This window comes from Anabrus simplex, chromosome 1 (assembly GCF_040414725.1).
Source record: "Anabrus simplex isolate iqAnaSimp1 chromosome 1, ASM4041472v1, whole genome shotgun sequence".
NCBI lineage: Eukaryota > Metazoa > Arthropoda > Insecta > Orthoptera > Tettigoniidae > Anabrus > Anabrus simplex.
In genome coordinates, this window is record NC_090265.1 from 1,078,927,235 (window position 1) to 1,078,941,875 (window position 14,641).

At 39.2% G+C, this 14,641-nt stretch overlaps 1 protein-coding gene across 1 annotated transcript in view; it reads left to right on the forward strand.

Moving 5' to 3' along the window:
- Window positions 1-14,323, forward strand: part of LOC136858059 (probable E3 ubiquitin-protein ligase HERC1) — an 850,878-nt gene extending 836,555 nt beyond the window's left edge. The window contains exon 71 of the mRNA XM_068225263.1: window positions 13,913-14,323. Coding sequence (XP_068081364.1) covers window positions 13,913-14,116 — 204 coding nt within the window. The 3' untranslated portion in view covers window positions 14,117-14,323. The remainder of the gene's footprint in view (window positions 1-13,912) is intronic.
- The last annotated feature ends 318 nt before the right edge of the window (window positions 14,324-14,641 follow it).

Consider the following 14,641-nt stretch of genomic DNA (forward strand, 5'->3'; position numbering starts at 1 on the left):
GAGGAGAAAACCCCTCTTCACTGTTAATTTGGGAAAAATGTATGTAAATTTTAATAAAAGTGAAGGTGAAGATACTTTTCGTAAGAAACGGCTGTTCTCAGGGTAGAATTTTGAATTTTTTAGTGAATTGTGGTGCTATAATTTGGAATAGGCCTAAATTGTAATTCTAGACCAGGTCATACTACTATTACTAAGTGAGCCCCTGCCAAATGTGCACACTGCTCAATCAAAACAGTGCATTAGAGTAGGGATCGAATAGCTGGAATACAGGGTGTTTCAAAAAGAATATACGTATTACAAAGTATTATTTTGTCCAAACTATCGATCGCTGCACCTCGGCTCGGCTATTGGAGAAACGAATACATAGTCTAGTTTATATTAATAGCCACTAGATGTCAGTTGTCTTCTGTTTTGCTTGGTAACCGTCATATGTTTAAAATGGCTACTCCGCAGCAGTAATCGTTTTGTTTTCGAGTTTGCGAAGTGCAATTCCGTAATTACAGTGCAAAGACATTTCAGGTTGTGGTACCAAATTGATCCTCCGAATAGGTGGAACATTCACAGATGGTATTGACACTTTGTAGATACAGGATGTGTATGTAAAGGAAAGAGTCCTGCTGCCCTCATGTTCCTGAAGAAAATGTTGCACGAATTGAAACTGCTTTCCAACGCAGTCCTTCAAAATCAAATCGTCGTGGCAGTCGGGAGTTACAACTGCCTACAACAACAATTTGGTGTGTTTTGAGACATCGGTTGGTTATGAAGCCGTACAAGTTACAGCTGTTACAAGCTCTGCGTCCTGATAACGAACGCAAACGTGTGGCATTTTGTAACGAGATTCATGATGCTATTGACAGTGTTAACACTTTCACACAACGCATTGTGTTCAGTGATGAAGTTACTTTCCATGTTAGTGGTCAGGTGAATAAACACAGTGTTCAAATTTGGGGCCTACAGAACCCACATGCAGTCATTGAACATGTACGAGATTCGCCCAAAGTCAGTGTGTTTTGTGTGATATCCCGATCATCTTTTTACGGCCCATTCTTCTTGGATGGAAACACGGTTAACGGTCAGCAGTATCTCGCTATGTTACAAAACTGGTTGTTTCACTTTTCAACAAGACGGTGCACCCCCTCACTGAAGTCGCCAAGTGCATGAATATCTGAATGATACTCTACCGAACCATTGGATTGGTCGTCAAGGAGCTGGCGACTTAGCATGTCTCAGCTGGGCTCCACGGTCACCGGATTGACACCCTGTGACTTCTTCCTGTGGGGTTTCGTTAAAGACAACGTTTATGTACCACCACTCCCACAGAACCTGGAAGAGTTAAAGAACCGGATCCGTACTGCCATAACATCAGTGACGAAGGACATGCTTACCCGAGTATGGGAGGAATTTGAGTATCGATGCGATATTGTTCGTGTCACTGATGGAGGACATATTGAACATCTGTAATCTGAACTTGAGAGGTTCGTAAATATGTGTGTAAAGTTCCATATTCGTATGTCTTACAGTTTAATAAATATATGCATTTGAAATACATATATTCTTTTTGAAACACCCCGTACTATGATGAACCAGTGTGTTACGTACCAGCAGTATCAGACATTGTATGAACCAGAGGAATGGCATGCTAAAAAAAAAATGTTTTCCAACTCCCCAGCTATTTCCCGCCAATATTCAGTCGGGCTGTTATACTCGGTACGCAACAGTAATTCCATCTATCGGAGTTGAGGGCACCATAAGAGGCAAAGAGCATCACAACTAACAATGGTCAATGTAATGTTGTTGTTGATCAATGTTATGCGCTTTCAATATTGTAGGCCTTCACATTTAGTTTTCTTCCGACTCTGAAATACTACTCTTATCATAGTCGGTTCGGTAAAACTGAATAAAACATAAATGCTAGGAAATTGTATTCTCTATAACTTTTGTTATGTAGTATTTCTATAGGACCAATAACATAGGTATTTAAAAATTAAATTTTAGGCGCCTACCCCTAAACTACCATTTCATCCAGGGTCAGTAAAATTGTTTATAGCTTAGACCTATAGTTTCTTCTTCCCTGACTGTATATACCGATTTTCATTAAATTCTTTTCACCCATTTTCTCGTGGCTCGGCGTTGATGTGGACTTAGCAACAAAAATCAAAATACATGAATATGTGATCATAGCTGCTACGGTAAAAATGTATAAGACATAAATGATCGGAAATTTATTTCTATGTAACTTTAGTTATGTAGTATTTATCGATAGGACCACTAATAAAATAAATATTTGAGAATTGAATTTTAGGCCTTCCCCTAAACTACCATTTCACTCAGCGTGAATAAAATGATTTATAGCCTAGATTGTAGTGGCTCATAGCCCGACTTTACATACCGATTTTCATGAAATTCTCTTCGGCCGTTTTCTCGTGATGCGTGTACATACATACAGACAGAAATTACGGAAAAGTAAAAAGTGCATTTCCTTCTTACTGTGGACATGACCGATACAGAAATACCATTCTTTTTCAAATTCTGAGCAATGTACAGACAAAACTCTTATTTTTTATATATATATATAAAAATTCATATATACCGGTATTATAAAAGGCATTCGACAACCTTGAGTGTACCAAACTATTTGATATTCTAATTGTGATCAGGATCAATTACTGAGAAACAAGGATTTTCTACAATCTGTACAACAATCTGCCTGCAGTGATAAGAATCAAGGGCTATGAAAAAGAAGCAGCAATCCAGAAAGAAGTAAGACAGGGCTAAGTTTGTCACTTCTCCTTTTCAATGTTTATATAGAACGGGTGATAAAGAAAATCAAAATGTTCAGGTAGCTCCTGACATTTGTTGATCAGATTTTGAAACTTATACAACAAAACTTGCTGGCTCAGTAACCATAAATATGCATCTGTTGGTAGTCCATGCAGAGATGGGGGCTTCAGTGTCCGTCAAAGTATGTTTGAACTGTTCAATCATTGGACAGAACATTCAAAGAAAATATGGTGTGAGGTTAAAGGAAGTAACTTAAATGAATATTGTTACTTTAGTAGAAAAGCTGACAGTGGCAGACATAAGGAGGACATAAAATGCAGACTAATATAAGCAAAGAAGGCCTTTCTTAAGAAAATAAATTTACTCATTTCAAATATTGGTATGCAATATTAGAATGATGTTTTTGAAAATTTCTTCTGGAGCGTGGACAGTAAGTTGCTCAAAAAGAAAGTACCAGCTTTTGAAATGTAGTGATACAGAATACTGAAGATGAGATGAGTAGATTAAATCACAAATAAAAAGATACCGATTTGTGTTGGTGAGAGGAGAATGATTAAGAGAAATTTGACCAAAAGAAGTGATAGAATTATAGGACATATCTTGAGACATGTAGGCCTTGTTCAGTTAAATTTTAAGGGAAGTGTAGGCAGTAAGAACAGTAGGGGTAGATCATAGCATGAACATGATGAACAGATTAGAGTAGATGTGGTGAAAATGTAAATATTAGCACAAGGTAGGGTAGAATGGAGGGCTGCATCAAACAAGTTTATGGAGATGACAGGTCTTTTATATTCACACACAAAATGTCCAGAAGTTGGCAGGAGTCAGTGCAGCCTACTAGTGAGAATGCTGTTTAGGTTTGGTAGTTACTTCTACAAAACGTTAGTACACTAGTACAAGATGGTTCAGGTTTTGAGGTGAGGATGTGAGAACATTAAATGCTTACTTTAAAACACTACTTTATTCTTGTGAATATCAGGATGGGAGAAGACTTGAGGAGGTGTTGGATTCAGTTCATTTTGGGTCTTGAGACTAGAATTTATTGCCTGGACAATTTGGCAGTTAGCCAGTTGTATAGAGTAACTCTCGGACACATAGATTTCAGAAGTTAAGAAAATACATCTGCCTGGGCGGCAAGGCTATAAATCAGACAGTTTGATGTGTAATGTTCAAATCCTCAATTGGGTTATGCCATTTTGTTACTGGATAAAATCTTCACCAGGGACACATTTTGTTTTCCATGAAAATAAAATAGAAATATTCATTGAAGTGGTATGGCATTTTGCTGAAGGTGTTAATGTAACCCACAAGCCTGAAAATGGCAGAATATCAATTTCTCTTAAATGGACAGTTACAACATAGCACCGTTTCATGGATGATATGTTTAACTATCAGGGTGTAGGTTCTGTTGTTGCTTGGTGGGTGTCATGTGTATAGATTATCAGTTCCACCATCATAATGGTAGCGATCAACTTCAAGGGAAGTGAGATAAGTTGCAAGGTATGTCATATGACACTGACACTGTAATTTAAGTTAAGATGAAAGAGAAAGACTTCATCATTAGATGAGTTTCTACTAGACTAAGACTGAAGGGGGTCAGAAGTGAGGAATCTCTTTGAAGATTTTTCTGCAATTTGGATGACATAGCAGGAGACTATAGCAATGCCTCAGATCTTATTAAATGATAGCCTTTTGAGTTAAGATAAGAATTGAGTTAGGTAAATGAAGAAAGAATTACTGAAGAGATGAAGTGATTTATAGGAAGATAGGAACTGTATAGAAACACATAATAAGATAAATACAACAACAGGTCACTATGGGAAGAAGGAACAACATCAAGAGGAGACAAGGACAGTCTCTGCATTTTCATACATTGCCATCTTCACAGAGATGGACTCTCATCTCGTCAGTCCTAGTTCTTCTAAATCCATTTCTTCTTATCCCCAACATCCTTATTTCTCGCTCCCAGCTTCAAAATTAATTGAGAGTCAATCTTGCTCTGGGAAGTTTAGAATAAGAAGAAAGCCTGATAAACACAGAAAAGAGATGAAGATAACAACTGATACAGATGCTAAAAGCAGGCGTGCCAACTCTCCCAATTTAAGCGGGAGACTTCCGATCTCCGGGACCGATCCCCCGATTCTCAGAGCAGTTTCAGTAATTTTTGTATTATTTTAAACTCTTGCGCGTTTCCTTGTTCTATCGATACATGGCAGAGTATGGCTGGTTGATAGTAGTTCTAATAATCACAACCGGATGGCAGTATGGGGCACAGCGGCCAGCCATGTGCTCCTCTTTGGTCTATAATACAGTCAAATACTCAGATGGCTTAACAATAGGAAGTGGAAGTCGCAAGCAAGTAACCTGACCTCAGAAGTAGCACACCATAGACGTCTACCCGGGGCGGACCTCCGTGAGTTCTCGTGTTACGTTACATAGTAGTGCTTCTTGGTTGTATATCTTAATATTTGTTTCGGCCATAATGTAAAAAAAGAAATATGATGCAGTGTTTAAAAGTGTCTAAAGGGAAGAATTTCTATGTTTCCTTGAATCCGGAAGGAACCAATATTCACATTCTGTACTATACTGTATGTAGGTATGATTTTTCAGTTGCACTTGACAGGAAGTGCGATATACTCAAACATGTGCAAACTAAAAACATAAGGAGAGTGTCCAGTGTGCAGAAAGAAACCAGAAACTGGACTTTACATGTAAACACCAAGATGTAAATCCTGTGACGAATGCCAAGGCTTTATTTACGTCATTTATCATAAAACATAACCTGCCTGTAAATTGTGCTAACCATGCGGGGCCTTTGTTTCACAAAATGTTTCCTGATTTGGAAATCACTAAATGATATGGGTGTGCTAGAACAAAAACAGTGGCTATCATTACAGAAATGTTCATGGAAGAAAGGGCAAAAATTGTATCACATTTGCAGGTGAATGCATTTTCTATTGCTACTGATGGTAGCAATAAAAGTGACTTGAAAATGCATCCTATTGTTGTAACATTTTCTAGGCCTAAACTCAATGAAATTCAGAGTTGTCTACTCTCTGTGCCTAATTTAGAAGGGGATGCTACTGGAGCTATAATTGCCAATCTTTTCCTGTCAACTTTTCAGGAATTCCACATTCCATTAAAAAACCGCCTAGCTCTAATGCTCCAATAATGGTAGGATTAAAGAATGGTGTGGCAGGATGTTTGAAGTAGGAAAATAATAACATAATCATAATAGGCTGCTCTTGTCACCTAATTAATCTTGGTGCAGAGAAGGGTGCGGTGTGCCTGCCTGTAAATGTAGATGAAAGTATAATTGATATATGTTATTATCTGGAAAGGAGTGCAAAGAGGAAAGAAAAGTTCAGAGAATTTCAGACTTTACACAACACAGAGATCAGGAAAATTCTGAAGCATGTACCTACTCGATGGTTATCACTATAATAATAATAATTTCGTGTGGCTATTTCTAGCCGAGTGCAGCCCTTGTAAGGCAGACCCTCCGATGAGGGTGGGTGGCATCTGTCATATGTAGGTAACTACGTGTTATTGTTGTGGAGGATAGTGTTGTGTGTGGTGTGTGAGTTTCAGGGATGTTGGGGACAGCACACACCCCCAGCCCCCGAGCCACTGGAATTAATCAATCAAGGTTAAAATCCCCAACCCGGCCGGGAAAAGAACCCGGGACCCTCTGAACCGAAGACCAGTACGCTGACCATTCAGCCAACGAGTCGGATGGTTATCACTAAGAAGGTGTTTAGATAGGATTTTGCAGCAGTGGGATCCTTTTGTTACTTTATTCAGGAGCAAAATTGTGACTAAGGATTCTCATATAGGAACTTTGAAGACTTAAAAATTCCTAAGCACAGTCCAAGTGCTGATGTGTCTTGTTTGTCTGAAAAGGTGAAGCATTGTCATAACATTTCACCACACTCCTCAGTTAAAAGGAAAAAACCCAATCATCAGTTTCACCCCAAAAAAAATAATACTGCTGATGGCACTAAGAGCCATGCTTTGTCACGTGAAGAACGACTGTTCATGTTGCTTTCATCAGATTTATGTCTTTTTTTGCCTTTTTCTCTCAAGTTTTATGGATATATTTGAGAATCCAAACGTAGCTTTTCAGTTAAGTATGCGGCACATCCACTTATTGAAGCCAGTTTTGGAGGAACTATTGAAGAATGTGATCGCAAGGTTTGTGAAACCATATGTTATTAAAAGCTCACCTCTCTCCTTGATGTAGATTATTATACTCCAGCAAATCAAAAGGATGATAGGGAACTCTGTGTTTATTTTAGTGAACACTTTGAAGTCCAAGGAAAGGTACATATTCTTTAAGTCTGTTAGAAAGTATTTCTCTGCATCATGTGACTACATGGTACACAAATTTCCGTTCAAAGATGTTTTAATAAATGCAGAAGTTGCAAATATGTCTGCTATAAGTAAGGCATCATTTTCTACCCATAGATTTTTCATTAACAAGTTTCCGAACATTCTGACTAGTAAAACGGAACATTTAGATAAAGAAACTGATATTCTGCACTCTCAGTTCTGTAACTTTCAGCTCAAAGAAACAGACTTGGTAAAAGGAAGAATTGATGTTCAGTGGACATTGGTAGATCAGATAAAATCAGCTAATGGTGTACTTAAATATGACAGACTCTCTAAGCTGATGTTTGCTATTTTATCAATTCCACATAGTAATGCAGAATGTGAAAGGATTTTTAGCAGAGTCACAAGGAAAAAAATTTAGTTCCGAGTTTCTGAAGAGGGCTAAGTCAGCTACAGGTGTGTTGTACAACAATTAGTCGTAATGTGTTCAGCATGTTGGAGGATGGTAAGTCACATGTTCCTAAAGTTCAGGTATGTCCAGTATTTAGTATTCACATGTAAATAATGAAAAATATATACAGGGTGAACAAAAAATGCCGCACATGGAGGTCAGCATGCGGTTCCTTGTCGAAATTCACAACAAAAGTTTATTTTGCAAAACCTAGTCCCATCAATTTTAATAAAAATGCTAGTTAAGAAACGAGGCTCTGGCAACACTGTAACAGCGTGCAGTGTGGCCAAGCACAGGTCGCATGAACTTGGTGCTCTGCCAGAGCAGTCTAAGTAGCTCAGTGAGATGAGGTAATGCATAAATGCCAGTTGTGCGGACGCACCAATGTTCGAGTCGCGTTCGCGCCAATTTTTTTCAGTTAATGTATCAAATTGTATCCAGTGTACACCTCCACTATGCAATATACTATGTTCTGTCTTTCTGTTACAGTTACCTTTATTTTAACATTCAAACATAACGTGAACTTCTTACAGACGTAAACGACCACTTTGTTTCGTCCATGGTACAAATAAAACCAATACGTAGAACATAATAGTGGATACAGTAACATCGTCTCTATCCAATGCACAATAATTCATAGTGTGTTGCAAGTTATAAATCTCATTCCGTATTGACGGTTGTCACTTTACAATAAAAAGTATTTATAAAATCCTCCTCATCAATACAAATCAAATCATCTGTAAGATGAAACAGAGTGTATACATGTTTCAGCCTAATCTCAAGACCATCTTCAGTAGCAGAACAATTATTTCATAACACAAAACAAATTAAAAATCTTGATGAAGTGAAATGACAGAGATCATGATTAATGAATTTAAAAAAAGAAACATATTGAGGTACAAAGTCCTCTCGTGTGATAGGTCTTTTTTTTTTTTTTTTGCTAGGGGCTTTACGTCGCACCGACACAGATAGGTCTTATGGCGACGATGGGATAGGAAAGGCCTAGGAGTTGGAAGGAAGCGGCCATGGCCTTAATTAAGGTACAGCCCCAGCATCTGCCTGGTGTGAAAATAGGAAACCACGGAAAACCATCTTCAGGGCTGCCGATAGTGGGATTCGAACCTACTATCTCCCGGATGCAAGCTCACAGCCGCACGCCTCTACGCGCACGGGATAGGTCTTCTTGATTGACAATTAAAACTTCCTGACTGTTAAAATGAAACAGTGTTAAGCAGTGTAGTGAGACCGTAAATAATATGGATTAAAAAGTGTGTAACATTTGTAACAAAAAGTAGTCGTCTTGAGTGGAACGACCTTGTCAGTCTCAAGTCACATTCCATAGTGTACGTGTAACGTCCAGTCTTATTTTCACACTTAGGAGCAATGTTCACTTCACAGCAGATGTTCAAAGCGACCACCTTGCATTTGCAAACACTTCGCCACTCACTGGAACATGCTTTGCCGGACCCTACGCAACACACCTGCATCCACCATTGCCGATGCAGCATGCACGTGAGCTTTTTTTTTTTTTTTTTTCACTATTTTGCTTTACGTCACACTGACACAGATAGGTCTTATAGCGACGATGGGACAGGAAAGGCCTAGGAATGGGAAGGAAGCGGCCATGGCTTTAATTAAGGTACAACCCCAGCATTAGCCTGGTGTGAAAATGGGAAACCATGGAAAACCATCTTCAGGGCTGCCAACAGTGGGGTTCTAACCCACTATCTCCCTGATGCGAGCTCACAGCTGCACGCCCCTGACCACACGGCCAATTGCCCGGTACGTGAGCTGTTAGGTCTTGTACATCCATGGGTGGAGTACTATAAACATGTTCCTTTAAGTGTCCCCACAAATAAAAATCTAGTGGATTAAGGTCCAAGGAACGTGGAGGCCAGAACATTGGACCTCCATGACCAATTCATTTCCCTGGAAACACTTCATTTAACCAGTTACGCACAGTCATTCCAAAGTGTGGCAGTGCACCATCACGCTGAAACCATAGCTGTCGCCGAACACCAAGTGAAACATTTTCTAAAGCGTCAGGCAAAGTATTGTCCAGAAATGTACAATAGCAGAGAGCATTCAACTTGTCCGGCAATAGGTAAGGGCCTAAAAGCACTCCTCCCACGATTCCAGCCCACAGGTTTATGCCAAAGCGTGCCTGAAAACCAAGTTCACAGGTGACATGTGGGTTGTGGTGAGACCAATAATGGCTGTTGTGATGGTTAAAAATACCTTCCCAAGTGAAGCTACATTCGTCACTCCATATCACATTCCTTATATAATGTTTGTTATCTTCATGTTGTTGCAAAAGCCATTCGCAGAACTGTACTCGTTGAATGTGGTCTTCTGGCCACTGGTGTTGAGTTAACATGTAATGATATGGATGCAGTTGTTCGTTGTGCAACACGTCAACAACCAGTGTTTGAGATACCTGGAACCGCCTTGCAATATCACGAGTACTTCGCTGAAGTGATTGGTGAATGGCTTCAAGGATGTCGTCCTCTGTTTGTGGAGTACATCTAGTCCTTGAACGACCTCTGTCCACTACTTGTGGACGAAGATTACCGGTTTCCCGCAGGTGTTGCTTAAGGCGACAAGAAACATTCTTATCGGGATGGCGCCTTTGAGAGTACCATGCTGCATACTCACAACCAGCAGCAGAAGCTTGGTTATCGGATTCATCCAACACTAAAAGCATATCGACGTATTCGCCATTTGTGTACTCCATCAGGAAGCCGCCCTACTTGCACTTGACAGGACCAGTTGTGGTTGTGCACTGCGTGGTTAGTAAACTCATGCATTCAGACTAATGGATCACACTGTCATGTGTTCGTCTATTGTCATGTGACAACAGGATGTCATGCTTACAAACGCATAATGTTAAGGTAACCTCAATGACGCACACAAAATGCTGTCAACTTGCGTACATGGATTTACTTCACAAAGGAAAAAAAATTAAAAGTCTTGTACACAGATTTATTCACAATTATTTACAAATTAAATACACATTACCTAAATCACTGCCGTCACAACAAAACACTTCACTTTGAAAACTTCAACAACCCACCATTTTAACAACTGCCTATCACTTAAACATGGAGACTGCAACTACTGCATGTCAACTACCAACTTTACTAAACCAATTCACACCGAGCTCGATAGCTGCAGTCGCTTAAGTGTGGCCAGTATCCAGTATTCGGGAGATAGTAGGTTCGAACCCCACTATTGGCAGCCCTGAAGATGGTTTTCCGTGGTTTCCCATTTTCACACCAGGCAAATGCTTGGGCTGTACCTTAATTAAGGCCAGGGCCGATTCCTTCCCACTCCTAGGCCTTTCCTATCCCATCGTCGCTATAAGACCTATCTGTGTCGGTGCGACGTAGAGCAACTAGCAAAAAAAAAAAAAAAAAAACCAATTCACATACTTCAAACACCCATTAGCACAACGCACGTCTGATCAGAACAACTCTTGTTAAATCGTGACTCTTACTAAACAATAACTCGTCTCTATCATCAAGACCACCTCTTTATATAGGTGCCTGGCCAGGCTTCCAGAAAGATATGTCACAAAATACCTTCTCATAAATTCTAGAGTGCTTAATACATAGAAATAGTGTACAGAATATTCTCCATAATTCTTGTCTACCCAGTGCTTTTCTGGATGTTACAGTGTGTTTCAAAATACTGTAGTGGATTACAAATTTTATATATATATATACAGGTAAGAATAAATTAATTGCAGGTTTTTACATTAACTAAACTCATATAAATATCTATATAAAGTACATGTTTCATGACATAACCTCACTGCGATCATTTGACTACATAAATACTAATACTAAATGGACGTACATCACAAGTCATAATAATCGCTTTTATCAATTCGTCCTCTAAGACGCCATTGTATCCTCGATTGGGGCCATCATTTGCATAGACCAGTGCCTAGCCGAAATGACGGTGACGCTATCATATCATTGGTTCAGCACATCGCTCTCATGATCCTTATTTCAAACGTATATTTCCAGCTCCTGTAGCCTCTCGCCGGGCCTCCAAAATGACTTCCGTTGATCTGGCCATTGGAGTTCTATTGTTTCCTTGTTCTGCTTTGTGTACGTCATGTTGAAATTCCTCCTCCTAAACTTAGCTGGTGAGCAAACAGACCTGGGCTCCAAGCTTCCTGTAGAACTTCCGTCATGTGCTGCTGAATGTAGATGTTCCCTGCCAATTACTAGTACATAATGAAAATGAAATATTCTCTGTACACTCAAATAAATGACTGATGAAATAAATGAGCACTTCAATAAAGGCTCAATATATGTAGGCCAAATAGAGTTGTTAATGTATGGAATTATAATGAATTAGTACATGTTCTGCCATCAAGTGATGTGTCATAATACGTTGCAATTCGCTGCCAAATTTCTCCTGATTTTTTACTTTTGAAAGTTGACATGTCTGTAAAAGATAATTTAAGTCAATTTAAGTAATTTCAAGAAATAACCAAGTGACAAAGTCATATACAGGGTGTAACAGTAAGGTATAGCCAAACTTTCAAGACACATTCTTCACATGTATAAGAAAAAATGATGGTATATGGACATGGGTCCAGAAACACTTTATTTCCATGTTAGATCTCATTTTCTACAACACTGCATAGTACATTAATCATGGGAGACCAGAACATACGAGCATAAGCATTCATACATGCATAAACCTGCCGTCGCATTGAACCCCTAATGTGCTGATGTATCCCTGAAGCATTGCGTATGGTGTCGTGGTCACATCCGGTTAAGGCGTTGTCTCAACGTGATCAGATCATAAATTTTCATAACAAGCACATGTGGGCTGACGTGAATTCTCACACAACTATTGAAGCATGTCATCAAGAAAGATTTTCTGTCAGTGTTTGGGCCGGCATTGTTGCTGACTGTTTGTTAGGACCTCATGTTTTCTCCACTCAGGCTCATCATCATCATCATCATCATCATTGTACAGTTCCAGTCTCCCAGTTATTGTTAATGAGCCTCTTCCATTTCTTCCTGTCCAAATACAACTTGTCATGGAAACATCATCCATTGTCCATCCTCTGTTAACTAGATCAACCTTGATCATGTCCATCCATCAGGTTTTAGGTCTTCCTGCAGGTCTTTTCCCCTCCACCTGTCATTCCACATTTATTCTGGCTGTTCTTGTAGGCTCCATCCTCATCACATGCCCATACCACCGTAGTCTGGATGTGCCCATTTGGTCTAATAGGGATGTCTTTATTCCGGCTTCTTTTCTCACCTCCTCATTTTCCTCATTTCTTAACTTGTCCATCTTGGTCTTCTGGATGGTGGATCTAAGAAATCTGATCCTTGCAGTCTTGATGAATCTCTTTTTATGAGGGTGCACGCTTCAATACCTTGCCAATATTGGTGCGAAATAGCTGTTAAACAATAATAATATAAACAATATAATAATATAATGGACAATATAATGAAAAACGTCAAGGAAAGGTGAACTGATTGCAGTGGCCTTTGCTGATGATATCATGATTCGGGGTGAAACAGAAGAGGAAGTACAGACCAGACTGAAGGTATGGAAATCCCAGTTCTACTCAGGCTCTTATAGAGTACTTACTCTGCCTGTTCTGCTAGAAGATGTGATGAAACATGTACTTTATACATGATGGAGTTCCTCCTCATTTCAGTGTTTTGTCCGTCAGCTTCTAAATAACAAATTCTTTGACAGATGAATAAGTAGAGGTGGACCAATCACCTGGCCTCCATGCTCTCTGGACCTAAACCCCTAGCTTTTATTTTTGGGGGCATTTGAGAGCTCTCGCATATCAAACCCCAATACAAGATGCAGAGTGTCTTCATGCCCGTATTGTGGAAGGCTGCAAAACCATACGCAGTACTCCAGGGATACATTACTGTAGTGCATTCGGGATTGACTGTGATGGTGGGTTGATGCATGTATCAGTGTTAACGGAGGGCACTTGGAACATTGTTTCCATGATTAATGTATGTTGACTTGTAAAAAATGACTTCTAACATGGAAATAGAACGTTTCCAGACCCATGTCCACATAACATATTTTCTTCTTCTACTTGTTTGGCCATACCTTATTGTTACACTCTTCATATACAAAGCTAGGAACATGAACAGGAGACAGGGACAAACATGAAAACACAAAGAGTATTTTCACATCTTCATACCTGGCAAGCTTTTGTATCTCTCTGTTAAGTAAAATCTCTGTGTGTTATGGCTTAATTTATTGAGACCTGATTGTTTACATACAGTACCTATCCATGTTACTGCATCTTTTTGAACATGTATTTGCTTCACTTGTTTGTTTCAGGTGATGAAGGTTGACAGAGCCCCAGATGGGTTGCCCACAGCACAAACATGTTTCTTTCAGTTAAGACTACCTCCGTACAGTAGCCAGGAGATCATGGCAGAAAGACTTCGCTATGCCATTAACAACTGCCGTTCTATCGACATGGACAACTATATGTTGGCTCGGAATGCTGACGTTGGCCAGGTCTCAGACGATGAATTCTGAACTGTCATTATGTGTTAATTTATTTCTGATTGACGAACAATGCTTGTTGGAACTTTTCATTGCATTTCTTCATGACCAAACAACTTTCAAGTGTATGTGCATAGTGTTTGCTTTGCATAATATATTATTTATATTATTTCCATTGGAGGAAGCGATGTTCTGTGATTACTTACATTACACAAATGCAAGATAAAACTGTTAGCTTTACAAACAAGCATTTATTCTTTGTTTTCCCTGCTCTATCTGCTGATGTGCAATTAATTTTGCCATTTAGTGTATATTTCTCCTAGCCCTAGCAAAACAATTAAATATCATATACCTCCCCAGTACAGAGGTATAAATTATTTTATCCACAGGCAGATACCATAAGGAGGTTGTTTTCTGTACATTTTATGAAGTTAAGTTCAGTATAAGACCAGCTAGGATCTTAGCCATATGTTGTTCAAATAATTCAGCAAGACAACTTCAGAGGGAGCCTGAAACACAAAATTCAATGTGGCTCTCTTTGGTTGTTTTTAGAGGCAA